A 24,791-nucleotide genomic window follows, 5' to 3' on the forward strand; every position below is an offset into this window, starting at 1 on the left:
CCCTGTTGGTTGGCCCCCGGGCCAATCGGAAGAGCGCTGATTTGGCGGGAGTCTTGACCGCTGCCGGGCTCGCGGTGTTTCTGCGCGAGCTAGGGTGGTGTCCCGCTGCCGTAGCCATGTTCGTGTCAGATTTCCGCAAGGAGTTCTACGAGGTGGTCCAGAGCCAGGTGAAGCCTTCTTTGGGCCCCGAGGCTTGGGGGAAGGGACGAGGGCGCGCGGCCGTGGGGGCGGGAGGGGCTGGGGTTCGGGGCGCCGCGTTCAGCCCTCTCTCCCCCGACAGAGGGTTCTTCTTTTCGTGGCCTCGGACGTGGACGCTCTGTGCGCTTGCAAGATCCTTCAGGTGAGGCCCGCGGGCCGGGCGGGCTGGGGGCGCGGGGGAGGAGCGGGGCGAGGACCCCATCCCGGGCGAGAGCTCGTCCTGGGGCGGGGACTCAGAAGGCTGCTTCCCTGGCGGGACGGCGTTGGATGGGTTAAAGGAGAACTAGGTAAACGGCAGGGAGACTAGTTAGTATCTCTGTAGCAACCTGGGCACAGAATGGTTGCATTCGAGAGACCCGTAGACCTGTGGCGGCTTCTCACGTGTGGGGTTTGAAGCGGAGGAATCTTACAGCCGAGGGCACAGTGGTGTCATAAGCGATTCTGGAGATACTCGATTCTTTAGCCTGTTAGGGAAGATCGTTGGTTCGGTTTTGAATATGGTGCAAGGTTTACATGAGCTTTGGTCAGAGGCCCTTGGGTCAAGAACTACTTCTCAGGAGACATAGAAATACCATCAGCGTTTCAGTTTTCCTTTGGTGATTTTCAGCAAAGTTGACCAGATGATTCAGTGGATATTCATGTCCCCATCACCTACTTGCTGACACAAATATTTCACTAACCTTAGATTATCACGTGTTCTTTGTCTCTCATCTTTTTTTTTTTTAAGTGCATTTCAAGGTAGATTGCAGACATCCTAAATGCAATAGGTTTTGAAAAAAAATCTCTCTCCAGGCTCTGTTCCAGTGTGACCACGTGCAGTATACGCTGGTTCCAGTTTCTGGGTGGCAAGAACTTGAAACTGCATTTCTTGAGCATAAAGAACAGGTATGAGAGATGCATTTGAGAATATTAGGCTTTTTTTTACTCAATTACAACTTAACACTGAGCATTCTTTCTGTGTATACAATAGCTTGCATGTATTTCTAACTACCGACTTTCTTCAGAAGAGAAAAGTGAGCTATATGTCCAAGTGACTTACCCTCAAATTGTGGAGACAAAACTGACAACAAAATAGAGATAGTGAATGTGGGCAGCCTCTAACTTTGAACTTGTGTTTCATTGTAAGGTGCTTGGAATTTGGCAGGTTGTTTTTTATATGGCCTAGTAAAAATTACTTTAGATTAGACTACTGTTTCATATTTATCTCTCCAAGAAAACGTATCCAGGTTTCCAACTTGAAATTCAGGAACATACCGTCTCCCTTTGAAATTTAAGCAGTAGAGGCCAGGCCTCCTCCCACCTCTGCATGGAGCTATAATGAGAGATGGGACATCTGAGACCCCACAGCCCCACAGGGAGAGACTGGAGTCTGGAAGAGGGTCCCTAGAGTTTCTGGCCACATCTAGGACTGTCTGGCAGAGATAAGTCCTCACCCGGTTCTCCTGTCATCATGAGAGGGACCTCTGCCAGTTCGATATTTATAAGGAAAGGGTTTTCTATAGTGATAGGATGTAATTAAAGGGTTAACTTAATATTTAGGTGCTTGTTATGTGTGGGCTACCTAAGACTTGCTAGAAATTTAACCCTGTGCCATGCTACTAGCAAAGAGAGGCCATTTGTCACAGTAGAGTGACAGATCAGAAGAGACCCGGTTATGCATTTGAACTCTTGGTCCATCCACATCACCTTCTTGACCCCAAGCCCGAGACTCGGGCACACTCATCCTTTGCCTGCTCCTCGTTGAAGCCAGGACAGGCATGGAACCCACCTCACAATGTCGCGGTGGAAATGAAATGGTATATGGAGTTGTTAAAGCACTTGCACAGGCCAGCTGTGGCCGTGTTTGGAGCCCCTCACTGTCAGCGCCTCGCCATGCATCAGGGGCTGTGTGTGTCTCAGCGGGACTCAGGCCTAGTGCTGAAGACAAACGGCCTCCCCCATGCGCTTACTCACAGGGTCCCCGTCCTTTTCTCAGTTCCACTATTTTATCCTCATAAACTGTGGCGCTAACGTGGACCTGTTGGATATCCTTCAACCCGATGAAGACACCGTATTTTTCGTGTGTGACACTCACAGGCCAGTCAATGTCGTGAACGTGTACAATGATGCCCAGGTAAGCAGGCCTTCGGGGTCCACGTCTCCCCTGAGTTCTCCTGTCCGTCTGTCTGTTCCTTTTTATGCTGCGGACAGTGTCACGCCTGGTGTTCTTGACAAGGCCCGTGTCCACCTCCCCTATAAGAGCTGGAGCAGCCTGAGGACAGACCCTGGTCTTGTCCATCTTTGATGAGAAACACAGCACCTAACCTTGGAGGTGCTCAGAGGGTGTGTGGGGGATTCGCTTGGCCTGGAAGGTGTAGGGACCAGAACCTGCCCTGAGTCTGCACTCCAAGCTCAGGCCAGCCCAGCTTTATTGAATATTGGGGGACCTCAGAGACACCTCCCCTATAAATGGGGCTAGGATGCACCCTGCCCATCCAGGGTGGTGTTGGGAACAGCAGGACAGTGGTGTGAGGCTGCTGTGAGCCTGCCATGGCTCTGTCACACGTGCTGTTTGACCCATCAGCAGTGGGCATGCATCCACAGTAACAAAGCATCAGCCCTGAAACTCTCACGTGAAGGGCCTCTTTTAGAGACAGGAGCTTTGCTCGCTTCAAGGTCACCGATCTCCATGTCCTCTGTCAAAGGCCGAGGTACAAGGCATTTGTTTTGTTGGCTGAGTATGTGGCCTAAGAGGAAGCTTTTTTCCAAACTTAATGACTGTAGGTAGTTTTCAAATTCCTGTAGTTTCTGTGCACCGAATAGCATGCAGATTCCAGCAGCTTACTGTGGCCAATTGAGAAATAAGACTATGAGAGAAAACGTGATGGATAGTTTTCCATGAATGACAGAGGAGATTGATTGCTTTTTGTTTTAATCTTAGATCAAACTGCTCATTAAACAAGATGATGACCTTGAAGTTCCCGCCTATGACGACATTTTTAGGGATGAAGAGGAGGATAAAGAACATTCGGGAAACGAAAGTGACGAGGGGTCAGAGCCTTCCGAGAAGCGCACACGGTTGGAGGAGGTGGGTTTGGGCCTCTCAATACGATCTTGTGGAAATGATCACTCCCCGAGGTCAGGGGTCAGCCCGGAGCCTGTGGGCCCAGGCAGAGATGGGAGGCAGCAGGTGTGGGTGCCAACTCTGTGCTCTGCCATCCCCTGGCTGTATGGCCTCAGGCAGGTTTCTGGACTTCTCTGAGCTGCGGCATCCAGCACTGGTGGCTTCTGCGAGATGTGGAATTACAGGCGGGAGGCGCTGCTCCTCCCACACAAGGGACAAGATTATTCTAGTGCTCGGTGTTGTGAGGAAGCTAATGCCCTCTGGCCCCCGGTCCTTGGTGTGCAGGCTGAGATTTGCCTCTGGAATGTTTGGGGTCCTCCCTTCATCCTTGGCCTGACCAGGGCCTTGGGAGGAGCCCTTCAGGGCCATGTTTGGGATGTTCTGGACACTGTCCATCTCGGGGGTGTGTCCTGCTTCCTCACCTGCCTCCTATTTCTAGAGTCTTGGGTCATCCGATTGGGACCTCTCAGACCCACTCTGAGATTTCTTTCCTCTTGCCTGCCTCTTTATCTGTTCTATTTTCCAGCCAACTTTTGTTCTTTATCTTCTAATCTTTGATTTTTTAGAGCTCTTTCTTTTTATTATATAGGTCCCAGGTGTACAGCATTATAATCCAACATCTGTGTACACTGCAAAGTGCTCACCACCATGAGCCTAGTTATCACCCACCACCATATGCTGGATCCTGATCCCCTTCACCCATGTCCTCCACCCCCCAACCCCCCCTCCCCTCTGGTAACAAATCTCTGTATCTATGAGTTTATTTTTGTTTTATTTTGTTTGTTCATTTATTTTGTTTTGTTAGATTCCATGTGTGAGTGAAATAATATGGTATTTTATTTTATTTTTTATCTTTCTCCATCTCAGTTCACTTAGCATAATACTTAAAGGTCTATCTATGTTGTCACAGTGGCAGAATTCCATTTTTTTTTTTTTATGGCTGAGTGGTATTCTATTGTATATACACACCACATCTTCTTTATTCATTCATCTGTCGATGGACACTGAAGTTGATTCCATGTCTTGGCTATTGTAAACAGTGCTGCAGTGAACATTGGGGTACGTGTATCTTTTTGAATTAGTGTTTTTGTTTTTTTCAGATATATGCCCAGGAGTGGAGTTGCTGGGTCATATGATAGCTCTATTTTTAGTTTTTGAGGAACCTCCATACTGTTCTCCATAGTGACTGCACCAATTTAGTTCCCAACGACACTGTAGGAGGGTTACCTTTTCTCCACATCCTAACAACATGTGTTATTTGTGGTCTTTTTTGATACTAACCATTCTGACAGCCATGGAGTGATATCTCATTGTGGTTTTGAATTGCATTTCCCTGATGATTAGTGCTGTTGAGCATCTTTTCGTGTGGCCTGTTGGCCATCTGTATGTTTTCTTTGGAGAAATGTCTATTTAGGTCTTCTGCCCATTTTTTGATTGGGTTGTTTGTTTTTTTTTTGCTACTGAGCCGTCTGAGCCCTCCTGATCAGCCCTAGAGTTCCATAGCCACGAGGGGAGGGGACAGGACTCCACTGTGCGTCGTGGGGAGGGCCAAAGAATTCTTGGGCCCTGGGGGTTTTGTTAGTCAACTTTACTAAGGTATAACTTCTACACAATAAAATTCACCGGGTGTACAGTTCAATGAGATTTGACAAATGTGTGAAGCCATGTGACCCCCACACATCATAATAGAGAACAGTTCTATCATCCCCCAGAATTTCCTTCATCAGGACCATGACTTACCTTTTTAAATTAAACTTTGAACTTTGAGATCATTGTAGATTCACATGCAGATGTAAGAAATGAGTTGAAATCACTTACATACATTGCCCAGTTTCCCCCAGTGGTGACATATTGCAACACTACGGCACAACATCACAACCACTGAAATAGGCGAGACACAGGACATTTCCGTCACCACAAGGACCCCTCCTGTGGCCCTTCTATAGCCATACCCACTTCCCTCCTGCCCCCACCCCCTCCTTAGCTCCTGGCAACCACTATACTTTTCTTCATTTCTATAATTTTATCCTTTCAAGAGTTATATAAATGGAATCATATAGTAAATAACCTTTGGGGATTGGCTTTTTCACTCAGCATAATTCCCTGGAGGTTCAGCCAGGTGTTGGGGTGTATCGGGTTGGTTCCCTTTAGTTACTGAGTATGTTCCATGGTGTGGACCGGCCTCAGTTTAGCCAGTTACTCACTGACAGACATCTGGGCTGTCTCCAGTTTCTGGCTATTGTGAACAGAGCTGCTATAAGTATTTGTGTGCAGATTTGTGTGTATGAACACAAGTCTTCGTTTCCCTGGGATGAATGACCAAGCGTGCATTTGCTGGGTTGTGTGGTAGTTACGTGTTCAGTTTTTTAAGAAGCTGCCAACCTTTTCCGGAGCGGCTATACCATTTTACATTCCAACCAACAATCTGCAAGTGACTCAGCTTCTCGCGTTACCACTAGGTAAGGAAGCTCCAGGCTCCCTGCCTGGCCTCTGACTACCCTGGCGAGGGTGTAGGGAGTGCACAGGTAGAAGGAGGAGGTGTTACAGATGGGAGGTGTTCATCGGGGGAGGCTGGGCTCCATGCGGCCTGCGCTGGGCTGGAGGGGGCGGACCTGGAGTCAAGCACTTATCCTCTAAAAGTTTCCTGTCTTCTGAGGCTGTTCCTTCATGGTTCTTTGGCTTTTGTTGGGGATGTTTTTCTTCGTACCTGTTGGTGTTTCCAAGTGGCTGGCTTCTTCAGCTCCAAGTCTGGGATGTATGAACAAAAAAGAAAACCCGGGGAACTCATGCTGTGACATCCCTCAGGTCCCAGGATCCCTGGCTGGTCAGCCTTCCTCTCCACCTTTCAGAATCTTTTTTTAAATATAATATGTGATATTGGGGTTTCTAAGTATATTTAATGAACGTATAGAGAAAAATACACGTATACCATCTTTCCAGAAGCAAGATTTTAAAACTGCCATCCCTGGGCTTCCCTGGTGCCGCGGTGGTTGGGGGTCCGCCTGCCGATGCAGGGGACATGGGCTCGTGCCCCGGTCCAGGAGGATCCCATGTGCCGTGGAGCGTCTGGGCCCGTGAGCCATGGCCGCTGAGCCTGCGTGTCCGGAGCCTGTGCTCTGCAACGGGAGAGGCCACAGCAGTGAGGGGCCCACGTACTGCAAAAAAAAAAAAAAAAAAAACTGCCGTCCCCCTACCCCCGTGCCTTTGTTGTGGGAACTGAATGAGGTTGAGCCTGTGAGATCAGAAGAGTCGCTGGAAATGGTGGTGTCTGGATGTAGAAGTGTGAGCTCTTTTTAATCTGGTGGGAAAGCCAGCAGGAGGCAGTGGCAGGCTCTTGGTAGATTGCACGGTGCTGGGATGAAGGACTCTGGGTGTGGCCTGAGCAGGCGCCAGCGGTGGGGGTTGGGGGGTGGCTGACCACATCCACGCACCCGCAGTGGTGATGGGCCAGAGGGCCCAGCTGCCCCCTCAGTGCCTCCCTCCCCAGGAGCAGGCTTCGTGCCCCGTGCCTTCTGCCAGATCAGAATCTTCTCGGGCTGTGGGGTGAGTTCCTGGCTCCTTTGCTCAACCCTTTGTTCTCTTTGTCGTGGATCAGGAGATCGTGGAGCGAACCTTGAAGAGGAGGAAGCGAAGAGAATGGGAGGCCCGGAGGTGAGGCTGCGTCCAGCAGCGGGTCAGCGATGCCCCTTTCTTTTCCATTTGAGGATCACATGTTCGGTTTAGAGCCTCTGCGCCAGTGTCTGCAGGATTGAGCGGGTGGCCCTGCACTGGGGAGGAACTCAGGGCCCCTCTGTCTCGCCCTCTGGTCCCACGAAGGCCGAAGGCCGGGCCTGGCCTGAAGGTCTCCCAAGCACATGCCATCCATTAGGGGTGAGGGCCCTGGTCCTTTGTTTTCATAGTTTTCTAAATGTAGATACTTTTATTTACAAATTCGAGAGATGGCAATTGTGTAAAACTTTTCATAGGAAAAAAGTATGAAAAGGAAACTAAGTTACACACACCTTCTCTTACTGTTGCAAATTAAAAAACAGAAGTGCTTTAAAATGAAAACATTGGAGAGGTTATCCTAGCTTGAGGCGAACCGTGGAGCAGTTCTCTAGAGCTGGGAATTCCTTGCTACACACAGTCCTTGGAGGTCTCGCAGGGTCTGAGTACCCAGCCCCTGTCCTGCTGTGCCCCCAGCCGACCCCTGTGGAAGGGCAGTGTAAAACCATTTCAGGAAGTGTAAGGAAAGAAAACTGAATATAACCCACTTTCACTAATAGGAAGAGATTCTGGCTTTGGATTGATTTTCCTGGGTTATCTGTACTTGTGCACATTTTACATAATCACACCTAATTTTGCATTTTTCCTCTTAATAGGATCATAGTTCTGATGGTTCCAAAAGCCTTTATCAACTGCCCAGTGCTCAACTGACCGGTTCCCCTTCTTTGTGAACCGGAGGCTGGGTCCAGCATCCTCCTGTGACACATAGGCTGCACGCAGAGCCCCGTCTTGTCTTGCTTGTTCCGTGAATTCCCTTCTGGGGATCATTTCTTGGGGGTGGTTCTGGGGCTGTGCCATTTCACATATTCTGCAGCCACACGAGGTTTGAGCCCGTTTACTCTCCTCCCAGCCATTGTATGTCTACACTCCTTGAAGAGTCAATAAGTGAAAACAAACTATTTCAGTTGTGTTTCTTGGGTACCGTCCAGTTTTAGCATTTTTCCCAACATTTGTCTTCCTGTTCTGCTTCCTGTTGAAGACCCGCGTTTTGTGTCATTACAGAAGAGACATACTCTTTGACTACGAGCAGTACGAATATCATGGGACGTCGGTAAGTACAGATAGGCGGGATTCATGGTCACGTTTGGACTCTAGGGGTCACTGTCTTAAAACAGGAGGAGGAATGAGCACAGGTTTTAGAGCCACGAAGGCCTGGTATGAATCCCAGCCCCACAGCTTCCTCTTTGTGATCTTGGGCAGGGGATGCAGCTTCTCTGAGCCTCTGCTCCTCAGTAAAAGGAAGAGAGCAGCCCTCACTCCAGAGGCAGTTGTTGGGACGGTTCCTTTTACCTAGAGGTACTCAAGGAACAGCAGCTATTATTTCTGTTCATGATCAAAAGTACAGAACAAGGGAGTTCCCTGGCGGTCCAGTGGTTAGGACTTGGCGCTCTCACTGCCAGGGGTCTGGGTTTGAACTAACATCCTGCATGCTGCGTGGCCAAAAAAAAAAGTGCAGAACAGGTCTGTTAGTCTCTGTGCAAGAAGGTAGAACTCTGGACTTACACAGGCCCACCAGCATATGTGTTACAGGAAGAGTTTCGTACAGAAAACCCAGTGTGTCGACTCTAGCATCACTGAGCAGAGCTCAGGGCCTTGAGGACCCCTAGAAAATAAGTTTCCAGTAAAGCATCTTGTGTTTAGCCTTAGAATTTGGCTCTGGGGCCTTGGACCCTGAGCACGGATTTCCAGAGCCCCTTTTCTGGTCAAGGCCCCGTTGCCCTTTGTGGGATCATCTCTCTGCCCTGGCAAGTGGAGGATCCTAAGCTGCAGGAGGGGTGGGTGGTATGGGCAGGAACGGATGCCCGGCCCCTCAGATGCTGGAAATTCCTGCGGAAACCAGTCTCCTTGGCGCTGTTGAAGGAAGCCCAACATCTCAGGGCAAACGGGATTTAGAGTCTTCTGGTCAGACCCTGATCCTTCCATCTCCTGCCAGAACCCAGCCCGTATGCTCACGGGAGCTGGATGCTCCATCCACAGGCAGCCCTGTGGGAAAGACCCTTCTTGCATGGTCCCAGGGCCCCGGGCAGCACGGGCCTGGCCCTGCCGTGAGCACGGCTGCCCGGCCTTAAGCCTCTCTCTCTTGCAGTCGGCCATGGTGATGTTTGACCTGGCGTGGATGATGTCCAAGGACCTGAGCGACATGCTGTGGTGCGTGAGGCCCTCCTATGAGCAGCTGCATCCTCACAGCCAGGGCGGGTCCCCACTGCCAGGGGAGTGCCGAGTGCGGCCCCTTTCTGCACATGTGCAGGCCCTGGTCGTCTTCCTGACTGGGGCCCCTGGCTGCACACAGACTCCTGGGGGGACTGGGGAGTGTCATGGGGCGCCGAGGGTCTGAGGGAGGGGCCTGGGCCTCTCCACCCTTCCCAGCTGACCGCCCAGCCTTGCTGCCCAAATCAGTTTGAGTGTGACGTTTGAACAAGGCTGCTGTCGCCAAGCATCTTTGCAACCCTGGCAGGGGGGTAGTTCTGGTACAGGAGTAGCCGCTGGCCTGCCTCTGAGCCTGCTGCTGGGGCTTCCGGCAGGGGTGCTTGCCCACTGCGCTCCTGAATGCGGGTTGATTTGGGGACTAAAGGCTCAGAGTCTAGCGAGGAGTGTGTGGATCTGGCCTGCTTCACCCTCAGCATTCTGCTCTTGATCCTGGTTTTCTCCTCTGCGAGGTGAGGGTCTGTGCTGAGTCAGAGCCTCAGGACGGCCGGGGCAGGGCCAGGCACTGGCCACATCAAGGCCCAGAGGTGCCCTGTCGCCCTGAGCCGGCAAGGGTGGCGTGCGGCTGGGCAAGCCGGGACACAGGCGGTGTGGGGCCTGCCGCTCTTGTCATAGGGGATCCCTGCTGGGAACCGAGAGCCCCACAGCGGTGACACTGCAATGGGAGCCTTGGAACCTCTCCACCCGCAGGGCGGGACCGCTGATCCAGCAGAGTGTCTGGGTCAGGCCACGCTGGCAGGTCATGCCTGTGAGTGCCGCCCACCCATTCACGGCTCCATTCCTCTCCTTCCAGGTGGGCCATTGTTGGACTAACGGACCAGTGGGTGCAAGACAAGATCACCCAGTAAGGATGCGCTCCCCCGGGCTGTCTGAGGTCGGCCGCAGCCGGGTTTGCAGTGGTGGGCTGGGGGCAGTGTCCCTGCGGCGCCCTTTGAGGAGGGGCTGCCTTGGGCCTGGGTCCTTGTCAGGACTGGACCTCTGGTGCAGTCATGTGTGGCCTTGTGTGGATGCTTCATCCACCTCGGGGGCCCAGCAGGTGGAGCCTGAGGTGAGCGGAGGGGCCCCGCTCCCAGCTCTCATGGTGTCTGTTGACCCCTGTGCCTGGTGGACACAGGGCTGGGAGGAGGGGCCAGGGCCCCGAGGCCTGCCAGGGCGGGCAGGCGTGACCTCAAAGGTTGGGGGAAGGCTGGACAGGCCTGCAAGGAGGGCTGGTGTGGACCCGAACCCTTTTTGCCCTTGGTGGGTGGGCTTTGCTGTTACTGTCTGTCCGACTTCAGGATGTAGACACGTGGGTGGGGGGAGCCGGTGCCCCTCTCATTCCTGCTGCTCTGGTGCCATCAGGTGGGAACTGTAACCCCGTCCAAGGGCCCCGTGCCTGCCTCCTGGCACAGCCTCCGCCTGCACTAGTTTCAGAGGCCCCTGTGCCCCGGTAGCTGCCCCTCCCACCCTGCCCACTGGAGGGTCCCGAGTCTCACGGCCTGGGCCTAGCCTGTTCCCCTCCTGTGTTGCCGATGGCGTCAGGTGCACAACGCTGGGCACCGTGCTGGTCTGGGTGGCCCCTCAAGTGGACCTGGACGGGGTCTGCCTTCTCCTGCTCTCCTCTCCAACACTTCCTGTGCTGGGCGTCTTGTCACTATGGGATCTGTCCACTGACTGTGGCTGGCAGGTGGGCCATGGCACCCTCTGTGCCCACCCTAGGGGGCCTCAAATAAATGACGCGGGGAAGCTGCTGCCCAGGAGAGAGCGCACAGGGGTGGCAGACGAGGCCAGTGCCTGGCCCTCGTTTGCCTGCAGAGGCAGCAGGAGTCCTGGGCCCTGGACAAGAGGGGCGGAGGGAGCCCCAGGTTGCGTGCTGTCTTCCAGGATGAAGTATGTGACCGATGTGGGCATCCTGCAGCGGCACGTGTCCCGGCACAACCACCGGCATGAGGACGAGGAACATGCGCTCTCCGTCGACTGCATGCGCATCTCCTTTGAGTACGAGTATCCTCACGGCTCAGCCCTGCATCCCCGGGACGAGAGGCTCTGGGCAGAGGGTCCAGTGGGTGCAGCAGGAGTCCTGGATGTGGGCCCTGCCTGGCTCATCCATGGCTTTGCCACGTTCAGGAGCATCACGTGTATTAGGGTGCATGGGTGCTGGGCGCACACAGGCAAGTGCACGCGGGGCCACAGCGGTTCAGGCAGTTGAGAGGGTTCGCAGACTCCTGCCGAGCGGGTGGGGAAGCAGCAAGCAGATGCAGTTAGAGAGTGACACTTCACGAGGAGGATGTGGCGCCTCCAGGGGGCGACCCGGGCCATCCGGCTGCAGGGCTCAGGACAGGCTTGGTGAGGCCATGTCAGAGGAGAGACTCAGCCACCCTCAGGGGAGGGAGGGCTGCCTGGGCAATCCCATGGCCTTGCAAAAGCCCTGAGGTGAGCTCCAGGGAGGGGCTGGAGCTATGGACGGGTGCAGGTGGAGGAGATGGTTCTTGGTGCTTGAATGTCCCGGGGCTGCCGAATGGGGGGGATAGGCTGTGGCAGCCATGGCAGGGGTCTCGCTGCTTTGGTGGCAGGTAGAGCGATGGCAGGGGTGGGGCCGGCCTGTGCCTGCCCTGGGACGGCTGGGGACCAGTGAACGTGGATTGGACAGGTCAGGTGGGGGTGCCCACAACAAGTCTAGGAAGAGGTTCCGGGTATGGGGCAGCCAAGCTCCGGGAGGGGGTGACCACCAGGAGCCGGGTCCTGACATGTGACATCCGGGGACCGGGGTGCGCCGGGGGTGCGGGCAGGGAGGACAGTGGCCCCATGGCCCAACCAGCAGGAGGGACATCACAGAGGACAGAGGCCACCGTGTGCCCAGAGACCCTTGGCATGGGCGAGGACCATCCTCACAGCCACACTTGTGGCCCCAGGAGTGAGGAAGAGCCTGTCAAGGAGTGGGGTGAGGATGAGGCTTTGTCGAGGGGATCCCAGGACAGACCCAGCCAGGTGGAGCCCGTGGGGAGTGGATGGGAGGCCAGCCTGAACTGGCGACGCCCAGTGGGGCCTCCCAAGTCCTGTGTGGCCACAGGGGCCCCCGGATAATGCTGTGCGTCCCATCTCCCAAGCTCTCTGTCTGGGTCATGTTAAGCTAAGGTCGAAGAGCTCCAGGTCCCCGGGGGGCTGACTGGTTATGCAGGTGGTGGTCCCAGGGTGGGGGCCCGGGTCACTATGCAGCCACAGCTCCTTGACCGCAGGCCCAGCCTCCGCCTGGCGCTCTATCAGCACTGGTCCCTCCACGACAGCCTGTGTAACACGTGCTACACTGCGGCCAGATTCAAGCTCTGGTCTCTTCACGGGCAGAAGCGGCTGCAGGAGTTCCTCGCGGATGTGGGGTGAGTGAGCGCCGAGGCCCGCCCCCCACGGCCCCCCTCCCCTGGGGGAAAGCCCCCACTCCTGCTCTATCCCACATTCCTCACTTGATCCCAGAATCTGGTCTGAAGGCCAGGCCGGGGCATCAGCCGTGACATCACGCCTCCTGTGACCAGTGCTCCTCCTTCCCAGTCTCCCCCTGAAACAGGTGAAGCAGAAGTTTCAGTCCATGGACGTCTCCTTGAAGGAGAATTTGCGGGAGATGATTGAAGAGTCTGCGAATAAATTTGGGTAAACACATGTTTCTCTGGATTAATCTTTGTCAAGGTTTCAGCTTTAATCACATTCTAAAAATAATGCAGAAAACAAGAACGCTTAGATGATTGTGACCTGACTAGCCTTCCCTGAAGTTTTGAGTTCTCTTTGGGTTAAAATTAGGGCTTAAGGTGCCTGAAAAATCTAGAATCCTTACATCCTGGGGCTGAGGTGCAGACCTTTGAGGTCAACCTGGACTGTCCGTCACTGGACCCTGGAAGGGCCCACTGGGGCCAGGTTCAGGCGAGCTCTGCCCAACCGGGTCTTCTGACGCTGCTGGAGGGACACGGGCCTGGCTGCTCCTGGCACCCTGGGGTGCAGGCAGGAGAGGACCATACCCACATCCCCGTACCACCCCCACCCCCCCACACACAGCTAGCTCCTGCCCTGCCCTGATGGGCTGACAGCTTTGTACCAGGTGCTCAGCACCCTGGTTGAAGGCTGGTGTGTCGGCCTCCTGACTCCATCCATTCTCTGACCGGAATGGCTAGCTGCAAGCATCAGTGGGGGCTGGGGAGGGAGCATTAGTGCTGGCCTGGCCTGTGTGAGAGCTCACCCTAACTCGAGGACACTCTCGGCCACGCTCAGAACGACAGCCGTGTCGCTTCCTCCCGTTGCAGCATGAAGGACATGCGCGTCCAGACTTTCAGCATCCATTTTGGCTTCAAGCATAAGTTCCTGGCCAGTGATGTGGTCTTTGCCACCATGTCGCTAATGGAGAGCCCCGAGAAAGACGGCTCTGGGACGGATAACTTCATCCAGGCTCTGGACAGTCTCTCCAGGTAGTGGGCCTGGCCGTGGGCCCCCATCCCCGCCGGCCACTCGGCCCTCAGCCCCACACTGCCAGGGAGGCAGGTCCCAGGGCCCCCGGGCACGGGGGTGACTGTGTCTTTGCAGGAATCCAGATCACAGTCCACCTGAGCTGGGGGCGCACGAGACACGTGCCCATCTTTAGTATGTGCCATGTCCTCTGGAATCCTTTTCTTCTTTCTTTTTGATTTAAAAATTTTTCTTCTTTCTCACCTCCCATACTCCTTCAGGCATTATTGTTTATTCATTCCTGTGTTTCTTCTAGTATAGTTTTCATTTCTTAATTATTTTTCTTTTACTTCTAATTTTTTCTTATCTCACCTCCTGAGATGTACTATTTTTTTTAATGTCTTTCAGCTTGTTTTGAAATACAATATTACAGTTCTGGTCTTTTGGGGGCGTGTCTTTCTAGTTAACCTTCACTGTTGAGAGGGAGACTATCCTCCTTGTTCTTTTTCCTGACAATAACTGAGAGGATTTGATCGTTGCTCATTTTTTGTGAGTTTAGTCTTCCTGACTTTTTCGGGGGAGGTATGGTTCACACAGCTTTTCCAGCTTCAGAGTGTTAGAAATGGAGGGGCCTGGTTTCTGGGGTTTCCTGGTCCATTCCCAAGCACACTTTTTTAAACAGCTTTGCTGAGCTATTATTCACATACTCTATGGCTCACCCATTGAAAGTGTACAATTTAATGGCTTTTAGTATATTCACAAGGCTGTGCAAACATCACCACTATCTAATTTTACGACATTTTTATTGCTCCAAAAAGAAACCCTGCTCCCCTCAGCCATCGCCTCCCAAATCTCCCATCTCCCCCAGCTCCTGGCAACCAATAACCTACTTTCTGTATCCATAAATTTGCTCTTCTGGACATTTCATATCCATGGACTCAGACATTAAGTGATCCTTTATGGCCTGGCCTCTTCTGCTTAGAATAATGTCCTCAAGTTTTATCCGTGTTGTAGCATGTGTCAGAATTTCCTTTCTTTTTATTGCAAATAATATTCTATCATAGGGATAGACCACATTTTATCCATCATCAGTTGATGGACATTTGGGTAGTTTCCACCTTTTAACGATGATGAAAAATGATGTGAACACACACGTGTGAGTTTTTGTGTGGACATGTTTTCCTCTCTCTTGGGTATATACCTGCGAGTCGAATTGCCGGCTCACGTGGTGATTCTGTGTGTCACCTTTTGTGTAACTGCTGAACTGTTTTCCAAAACATGACTTCACCATTGTACATCCCCACCTGCAGTGTATGAGAGTTTGAATTTCTCCATATCCTCACCAACACTTGTCACTGTCTGACTTTTTGATTGCAGCCATCCTAGGGGTATGACGTGGTCTCACTGTGGCCTTGATGTGCATTTCCCTAATGGTTAATGATGTTGAGCAGTTTTTCATGTGCTTATTGGTCATTTGCGTATCCTGTTTGGAGAAATGTATGTCCTTTGTCTCTTTTTAAATTGGGTTGTCTTTTTTTTTTTTTTTTTTGCGGTACGCGGGCCTCTCACTGTTGTGGCCTCTCCCGTTGTGGAGCACAGGCTCCAGACGCACAGCCTCAGCGGCCATGGCTCACGGGCCCAGCCGCTCCACGGCATGTGGGATCTTCCCGGACCGGGGCACAAACTCGGTGTCCCCTGCATCGGCAAGTGGACTCTCAACCACTGCACCACCTGGGAAGCCCAAATTGGATTGTCTTTTTTTTTTTTTTTGCGGTACGCGGGCCTCTCACTGTTGTGGCCTCTCCCGTTGCGGAGCACAGGCTCCGGACGCGCAGGCTCAGCGGCCATGGCTCACGGGCCCAGCCGCTCCGCGGCATGTGGGATCTTCCCGGACCGGGGCACGAACCCCTGTCCCCTGCATCGGCAGGTGGACTCTCGACCACTGCGCCACCAGGGAAGCCCTGGATTGTCTTTTAATGATTGAGTTGTAGGAACTGTTTTGTATATTCTAAATATGTCTCTCGACAGATATATGATTTGCTAATATTTTCTCCCATCCTGTGGGTTGTCTTTTTACTTTCTTGATGTTGTTCTTTGAAGCACATTTTTAATTTTGATGATGTTTGGGTTATCTATTTTTTCTTTTGTTTCTTTTGTTGGTGGTGTCATAGCTAAGAAACCATTGTCCAATCCAAGGTCACAAAGATTTACACCTCTGTTTTCTGTAAGAGTTTTATAGTTTTAGCCTTTATGTTAGGTGTATGATTCACTTGAGGTTAATTTTTGTATCTGATGTGAGGAAGGGATCAGCTTAATTATTTTGCATATGGGCATCTGACTGTTCTAGCACCATTTGTTGAAAAGACTTCTTCTACCATTGAATTAATTTGGCACCCATGTTGAAAATCAGTTGACCATACATGTGGGAATTTATTTCTGGATTCTCACTTCTCTCCCACTGATCCATGTGTCTAACCTTATGCCAGTACCACACTGCTTTGATTACTGTAGTTTTGTAGCAGGTTTTGGCTATGCTGTGTTCCTTGAATTTCCATGTGAAGTTTAGGATTAGCTTATTAATTTCTGCAAAGAAGTCAGATTGCATAGAATCTATAGGTCAATTTGGGGAGTGTTGCCATATTAACAATATTAAGTCTTCTAATCCATGAACATGGATGTTTTTCTATAGACTTAGATCCTCTTTAATTTCTTTCAGCAGTGTTTTATAGTTCAGAGAATAAACTGTACACTTTTTATTAGATTTATTTCTAAATATTTTATTCTTTTTGATGCTATTGTAAATCAGTTTACTAATTTCATTTTTGGTTTGCTCATTGCTACTGCATAGAACTACAATCAATTTTTGTATACTGATCTTGTCCTGCAACCTTGCAGAACTTGTTTATTAGTTCTGACAGTTTTTTAGTGGATTCTTCAGGATTTTCTATATACAGGATCACATCACCTGCAGATAAAGATGGTCTTACTTCTTCTTTCCCAGTCTAACTGCCTTTTATTTCATCTTCTTACCAGTTGCCTGGCTAGAACCTCCATGACAATCCCAGCGTGTTTGATCAGTACCTCTGCCTTCCTTTTCTGAATTGTCCTTCTCTTGCCCAGTTTCAGTTCCACTCGTAGCCGTCTCTCTTCAGCAAGGGGCCCAGAGTGGAAAGGAGCTCTGGCTGGTACGGGGAGCTAGTCTGCTCCAGCCCCCTGGTGTTTGCCATGGCCCTCACACTCACCTGCTCTTGCATGGCGCAAAACTCTTTAAGTTTTGGCCACTGTCCCCAGTTGCCTGGAGTTTCACCTTTCTTAGGTCTCTGCTTCTCTGCTCCCTCCCACACATCTGGTGGCCAGTTGGGGATCTCTTCCCACCTGCCTATATTTTGGGGTCTGTGGTGTTCCGCATTCTTTGTGTTGTAAATGTGGGTCCTAGGTCTTTGGTTTTGTAATGTAGTTGCTCTGTTTTTATCTAGAAATATGGAGAAATAAAAAAACTATACTGCCGGGCTTCCCTGGTTGCGCAGTGGTTAAGAATCTGCCTGCCAATGCAGGGCACACGGGTTCGTGCCCCGGTCCGGGAGGATCCCACATGCCGCGGAGCGGCTGGGCCCGTGCGCCATAGCCACTGAGCCTGCACATCCAGAGCCTGTGCTCCGCAATGGGAGAGGCCACAACAGTGAGAGGCCCGCGTACCGCAAAAAAAAAAAAAAAAACTATACTGCCGACTGTTTCCGCCTCCTCTCAGAATTGATGGGCCAGTCTTAGCCATTGTCTGCTGACTTCCTGCTGTGACAAAAGAGCATTCATCCCATTTCTGTGCGCCTTCCCCTCCTGTTGGTACAGTTGTGCCACTATTTTTAGTTTCTTTGTAACCTTAACATACTTCGGTCTTGTTCTTTCACCAGCATCTCTTGTCTCCCTAGTTGGTAAGAAAAGGGTGTTGGCATCCTTCGTTTTCTCCTCCCCCATACCTCCCAGGATGTGAAAATACTTTCACATGTTCAAGGTTAACAATAGTGGGGTAGAGGACAGAATGTGAGTCGTCTCATCTTTGGCTGTAGATTGATTCTCAAAGATGAAGATCAGTAAATAGTGTTACTTGGTTGCTCTAATAAAATATTCCAGAGTCACTAATGTGCGGTGATCCTGTTCCTTTCTGGCTCAGCTCTTTGTTTTCCCTGGAGCTCTTCATTGCCTCCTTTATCATATCCGGTTTTCCCAGCTCTCATTCCCTGAGCCCCTTCTGTCCAGGAGAGCCTGGGGCTCTGTTCTCGGCTCCAGCTCCCTAGTCCTGCCACCCACCGCCACCACTGGCGGCCCAGACTGTGCTGCTGGGGTGGACCCAGCACATCTTGGGATCCTCATCTGTTTTTTTTACTCCCCCATTTTGCTAGAACATAATTCTTAAGCAACTTTTAAAGAAAGGGCACATGTGAGGTAAACATTCTGAGCTCTTGCATATCTGACAGTATCTTCTGCCCTCATCTGATTGCTGGTTTAGCTCATGCAGAATTCAGGGTTGCTCCCTGTCTCCCAGCAGCCAGTGGTGTTGATGAGAAGTCTGAGCCATTTTGGTTCTTGTTTCTCTGTAAATGCACCCTCACCCCCACCAGAAGCTTTCGGGATCTTTTTTGATTCTCAGTGTTCCAGAATGTCTAGTGGTGTGTGGAGTGGATCTTGTTTCATGCATTAGACTGAGGTTTTGGGTGAGCCCTTTTAGTCTGAGGAAATGCTTTCGTACTCTGCCTTTACTATCCCCCCCACACATATGTCTGTTTCTTAATCTTTCTAGACTTCCTAGAATGATTCTGTGTCTGGTTTTTGCTTTATATTTTCCATGTGTTTGTCTTATCTGTGGTAAGGAAGGTTTTCTTGACTTTGAGTGAATTTTTTATTTGTTGCAACCATTTTACTTTCCACAAATACTTCCTGGTTTCTGATTGTTCATTTTTCATAGCATCCTGTTCTTGGTTTACGAATATATTGCCCAAATCTCTCTGAAGATACTAATTAGACTTTATTTTAAGCTTTCTTTTGGTCTCCAAATTATGTTTCCACTAGGGCTGGTTTTTCAGGCCACAGGCATTTCTCAAATGTCTGGTGGTCCTCCACATTCAAGGAGTTGGGGGGGTTGGGGAAGGCTGTGGAAGCCTGGCAAGCCTGCTGGCCGGAAGGCATCACTTCATCTTGGTGGGTGGGAAGCCCATGTGACACTTTAGGACCCTTACCTGCTGGGTGCAGAGGCTTTGCTCAAAGACCTGACTTCTCCACAGAGGGCTCATTTTATTGTGTTCAGAAGGGAACCCTCCTTTGTGTGGGGGAAGGGTAAAAATCCACCTGTCTGGTGGCAGGATCCCTAGTGCCCCCCAAGCCTCTCCGGTCAGAGCCCTGCAGCACCTTCCAGGAGGCACCTCTGCTGGCTTCCAGTCTCCGGTCTTCTGATGCCAGCATGAACCCCGCCCCCCCTCCCCCCCACCCCTGCACCTCTCCTGTCCATCACTGTGGGCTTAGACACTTTTTATTCCTTCCTCTCACCGGAAAGGGAGCTGGGGAGGGAGGGAAGTGAACTGTTGGCTCCACAGCCCCTCTGACCCAGAAACCAGGTGTCCGGTCTGCGGCCCGTGCTGGAGCCATGTGCCTGCCATGTTTCAGGGGGAACCTGGACAAGCTGTACCGCGGCCTGGAGCTCGCCAAGCAGCAGCTGCGCGCCACACAGCAGACCATCGCCAGCTGCCTCTGCACCAACCTCATCATTTCCCAGGGGCCCTTCCTCTACTGCTCCCTCATGGAGGTCAGCTCCCCACCGACACGTCCCCAGCCCCGCCCGCTGGCCTCCCCCTGACCACCTACCCCCACTCCCTGCAGGGCACCCCAGACGTTGTGCTGTTCTCCAGGCCAGCTGCCCTGAGCCTGCTCAGCAAGCACCTGCTCAAGTCCTTCGTGTGCTCGGTGAGGGTGGGAACACAGCAGCCTGGGGCAGGGGGGAGTGGCTGGGGCTGGCAGGTGCCTCCCTTTTCCTGAGTTGTGTTCCTCCGCTGAGCCCTGAACCCTCCACTTCCCACCAGACCTCATGCCATCACTCACCACCCAGGTCATTTGGACAAGTGGCGGAGGGTGGGGGGCCTCACAGAGCACGCAGGGCTGGGGCTCATGTTCAGCGGAGGCGGGGTGGGGCAGGGGCAGGGGCTGCGGAGGGCCTCCTGCAGGAGGTGACAACTGTGTTAGGACCTAAAGGAGGTGAGGGAGGGAACAGCCAGGGGCACAGGAGGCTGGGGGCAAGCTGCATGGGGACTTGAGTGTCTCTGGGAAGAGGGAGTCCCTGGAGGCTTTTGGGGAGCGAGGGACTGGGGCTCCTGGGCACTGTGACCGAGGTGCACTTCCCTCCGCAGACGAAGAACCGGCGCTGCAAGCTACTGCCCTTGGTGATGGCCGCCCCCCTGAGCGCGGAGCAGGGCACTGTAACCATGGTGGGCATCCCCCCAGAGACCGACAGCTCCGACAGAAAGAAGTGAGTCCTGGGGCCCGGGGCTATGGGGGGTCGGCCTCAATGCCAGGCCAGGGATGGCCTTTTCCGCCATGAAGCAGGGTGGTGGGGCTTACACACGTGGGCTGCAGGGTGGAGCAGCATCAAGCATGCACTGAGTAGGGTCGGAGTGCAGGGAGGTGCAGCAGGCAGGCGAGCCTGAGGGTGGCAGGGCAGTTGGGGCCTCATGCTGAAAGCCCAGGACAGACACCAGTGCACAGGGCTCACCGGTGAGGGCACGTCTCTGGGCTCCAGGTAACCCGGGTTCCTGTGAGTGGCCTGAGGCCTCTTGGGAGTTCCCACCCCAGCATGGGGTGGGGGGTGCAGGTGTGGTGTGGACGTCCAGCTTCCAGGCAAGGGCATCCAGCTCCCTGAGGAGGGCCGGCCAGGGTCAGACGCACCCAGGGTGGGCAGCAAGGTGCGTGACCCTGCGGCTGCGGCGGAACCCTCAGCCCTCCCTGGGCCTGAACCCTCCTCCGAGGAGCAAACAGTTTGCACTGAAAATCTGGATCGGGTCTGGGTCTTACCCTGGGTCTGGATTGGTCCCAGCTGTGTCACTGTGAGCTTTGACCTCCTTCTGCGTCTGCAAAGGCCATTGAGCCGTGAGTGGGGAGACAATGGCCTCTGAGACAAGGGCTTCCCTGCTGCCGGGCTGCCTTCCAAAGCTCCCTCGAGGGTCTCAGATCCAAAGTCACATGGGTGGGAGCCGGCCAGGGTTCCCGAGGCAGCACCGTGGCTGCCTGTGTCCTCACTCGGGCTGCCGGTCTGTGCATGGCTGGCCGGCTGGTGGTGAGCTCGGTGGATGCGCACAGTCTCCTGTGAGGGCGGCCATGGAGGCTGGGAGCACTCGCTCTCCTCTGCCCGCCTTCTGCCCTCTGCTCTCCACAACAGGCACTGGAGCCCCTTCCCCACGCTCCCGCTGTCTCCACGAAACCTCCCTCGAGGCAGCTCCATCCAGGCTGCTCCCCAAGGGGCTCCTGCTCCCCCACCACCCTGCGGGCCCCTCCCCATCTCTGGTCCCACCTGCTGTGTGTGTCTAGGACCCCATCCCCACATGGCTCCATGGAACCTCTGCCTCTCACCTGCCCCAGCTGCCAGCACGGTGCCGGCGGGGGTGGGGGGGTGCCAGGGGACACGCCCACCTGAGGGCTGAGAAGGGCTGACACGGAAGCAGTGGTGAGAGGCAGTGGCCGTCCAGAGAGTGGGCTGAGGCCTCGGGGCTATGGCCAGTGAGGAGTTTGTGTGTCCCTGGCGGGGAGAGTCCACTGCAGGGACAGCCCCCAATGCGCCTCTGTGTGTCCCCAGCTTTTTTGGCCGGGCGTTTGAGAAGGCGGCGGAAGGCACCAACTCCCGGACACTGCACAACCATTTCGATCTCTCAGGTAGGAGTCCGCTGCACTGAGGCCCTTTCAAGGTCAGTGCTGGCCTTGGAACCAGGGAAGTGCCGGGGGTGCCCTGCCAGCAGTCCCCTGGCCTCGGGCCCTGCACCCCATCTGGGCCCTGACAGGCATACCTGTCTGGCCTTACGATCCAGCCCCTGAGATCACTTCACCAAGGAGCTTGGGGGTCTGGCCACCACTATGCCGTGACGCTGCTGCACGGCAGCGTGGCTTTGGGGGGCCACACCTGTAGGCCACCAGCACCCCCGCAGCTTCCCTGGATGCCAGTGTGGAACATGGCATGTTTGGCCATATTTGCTTTCTGTTCTTCAGATGTGTGGCACTTTACCCCTGTGTTAGTGAGCCCGGGCTGCTGTAATAAAGCACCACAGAGCACGGGGTTGAAATAACAGAAATGCATTTCTTACTGTTCTGTGGGCTGGAAGGTCAAGTGTCAGCAGGGCTGGTTCCTCCCAAGGCCCCTCCCCTGGGCATGTAGATGCTGTCATCTCCCTGTGTCTCCACATGGTCGTCCCTCTGTATGTCTGTGTCCTGATTCTTCCTATAAGGGCACCAGTCAGACCGGATCAGGTCGCACCCTAGTGACCTTATGTGACCTGATCACCTCTGTAAAAGCCCACTGCCAGGTACAGTCACGTTCTGAGGTGCCGGGGTTAGGCTGTCACCATAGCAAGGTGGGCACCTTCAGCCCATAGCGCCCACCTCTCAGAAAGGACCTCTCACATCACCACTGATGCCTTAATGGGGACCAGTCTCTGAGTCTGAGACCCGCCTTCACCCCTTTGCCTCTGGAATCTAGAGCTGGTGTCTTCCTGCCAGGTCCACTCAGACTGTGGCTCCGTGGTGGGGGGTCCCCTCCAGCAGTAGCCCCCCACTTCCTGTTTCATGCCTGAGACTGCAGACAGGCGGTGCTGGCCAGCCTGCAGGATGCCCTGGCTTCCCACATGGGAAGGACTGGAGGGCCGGGAGCTGCTGGGCTTCCCCCGGGGGTGGGCGGCTTGCACAGGGTGTGGAGGAAGTCGAGGCCTGAGGTACCCACAGCTTGCAGGGCCAGGCTGGCTGGTTTTGTCCTGTATGATGAGGCCCCGTGCTTGTCTGAGGCTGACAGCCCCCAGAGATGGGTCAATTTGCACCATGTCCCCTTCTACGGAAGGGACACCAAAGCTGAAAGACTAGCCAGAACAGGATGGAAGGCTGCCTCCTGCCTGACCACTCGGGTGGGAGGGAGGCCCCTCTGCCAGGGCTGTGGTGTTCAGAGTGTCACCGCTGGTCCCCTGGCTGCCCCGAGGGTCCTGCCCACAGACCACAGCCGCAGCTGCACTGACAGGGCAGCCAGGGAGGCCGGTTAAATAGGCCTCATGGTCCAGAGCGCCCCAGGCCACCAGGGAGCCAAGTGCGCCTTGGAATGTGGTAAGGGGTTGTCGCCACTGGGGCGCCGGGCAGCGGGAGTCAACTTGGTACTTGGTGGCCTCCCCCAGCTCTATCCCTGTTCCTCCCGTCCCAGTGATGTTTTCCTTTCATTACTTCAGTGATTGAGCTGAAAGCCGAGGACCGCAGCAAGTTCCTGGACGCACTCGTGTCCCTCCTGTCCTAGGGTGAGTTATGGGGGAGGGGTGCTGGCGGGTTCCCGTGGCCCTGCCACAAAGCCCGGCTTCTACCTGGGTTTGAGGCTGGAGATGGGGTCCAGCGCCTGTTCCCAGGGACAGCTGTCCCCAGGCTGGTGGCAGGACCACAATGGGCCACTTCGAGGGATCTAACTTCATTAAGCTCCTGGGATCCCTTCAGAAGGAGCTGCGTTTACCCTCCTCTGATCACAAGGCGCCGGGTGTGGCTGGGAACAGGGGCTGCCCTCACCCCAGCATCAGGCCCTGTGCTGGAGCCCACGGGGTGTCTGTCTATCTGGGCTCTCATGCGCTGGACTTCTGAGAAGGCCAAGCTGGTAGCAGCCGCTCAGTGGGGAATTACAAACCGTGGGCCCTGTGTGAGCCTGGACGCCTGCGGCTGTCACTGTGACAGTGCAGCGCAGTGCTCCCGCCAGCGCTGTCCCCTGTGCCTCACACACCACCTGTTTCTCAAGGGCCCTCGGGAAATGGGCCGGGGACCTGCTCTGTCTAGTGACCCCTTCTCAGCCCAGGCCCCCCACAGCGGATGCCCTGCCCGGCATCTCTCTGAGCCCTGGCTGGAGTCGTGGCTGTGGCACACGGGCCCCATCCAGGCTCCGGTGTGGGGGGTCCCTCCTGCCGGCCCAGGGTCCTTCCTCCGCCCCCCGTCCCTGGTGAGCTGGGAGTGTGGGTGCCCTGGTGGGCTCTGCTGAGAATGGCCTAGGGGCCTCAGGGACCTCCCCCAGCCCCTCTCTCGGGGGGCACAGGGCTCTGGGGGCAGATTGGGTCTTATGTGACGTCTGTGGGGAGCCTCACCGGGCTGCCCCTGTGTCCTCATCTGAACTGGGGCTGACACCCCTTGAGTCTCAAGGGCTGGGCCTCAGCAAGGGCCTTTGTGGGGGGGGGAGGGTTAAATCAAAGGTTACAAATGGGGGTCTTGGGCAGTGGGGCTGGCATCTGAGGCAGACCCCTCCCTGCAGCCTGCTTGGTGATGATCCCAGGGCCATGTGCGAGCTGCCACCAAGACGGCACCAGGTGGGCCAGCCTGGGAGGGTGAGGGGCAGCGTGCTGGGGGCAGTGCCAAGGCTAGACAAGCCGCCAGGCAGGGTCTGTAAGGGGAGGAGGCGCCAGGAGCCGTGTGGCCTAAGGTACTCAAGCAGACAGGAGAGCAGGTGCTACCCCCCACCCGTCAGTGGTGGGGCTGCTCAGAAGCAGCCGCTTAGCACGGCAGTGGGAAGGCCTGGGCAGTTTTTTGATTTGGGGAACCATCAGAATTGTTTGAAATTTATTTTTTCTTTTCTCTTTTCCAGAGTTTGATTTCCTCAGAAGTGACCTCCTTCTCCTTATTTATATTAACTGGCTTTTATTTAGATTGTAAGTTATGGACATAGTCTTAGATGCAGGGACAGTGTTTTTAATGGAATAAAATGATTATTTTAGGTTTGGTGCCCCAATCTTGGCTCTGGTCACAAGGCCAGTGCTTGGTTGTTCTCTGAGCCTTGTATGTCCAGAGGGACCTTGATCCTGTGCCCTGGGCACCCCGATGCCCAGCAGGAAATCAGCATGGGGGGCAGCTTCCAGGCTCCCTG

The 24,791-nt window shown here is 54.0% G+C and overlaps 1 protein-coding gene across 1 annotated transcript; it reads left to right on the forward strand.

The window, feature by feature from the left end:
- The first annotated feature begins 35 nt into the window (after nt 1–35).
- CDC45 (cell division cycle 45) lies at nt 36–24,642 on the forward strand. Its single transcript, XM_082640172.1, has 19 exons — nt 36–167; nt 281–340; nt 991–1,083; nt 2,174–2,311; nt 3,119–3,265; nt 6,897–6,952; nt 8,069–8,117; nt 9,153–9,214; nt 10,065–10,115; nt 11,135–11,254; nt 12,493–12,624; nt 12,794–12,892; nt 13,537–13,698; nt 19,331–19,469; nt 19,544–19,627; nt 20,068–20,186; nt 21,507–21,583; nt 23,131–23,196; nt 24,513–24,642. Exons 1-18 carry the CDS (start codon nt 117–119, stop codon nt 23,193–23,195), a joined length of 1,704 nt encoding a protein of 567 aa, XP_082496298.1. The 5' UTR covers nt 36–116; the 3' UTR covers nt 23,196; nt 24,513–24,642.
- The last annotated feature ends 149 nt before the right edge of the window (nt 24,643–24,791 follow it).

This window comes from Mesoplodon mirus (assembly GCF_964341445.2).
Source record: "Mesoplodon mirus genome assembly, chromosome: 13".
NCBI lineage: Eukaryota > Metazoa > Chordata > Mammalia > Artiodactyla > Ziphiidae > Mesoplodon > Mesoplodon mirus.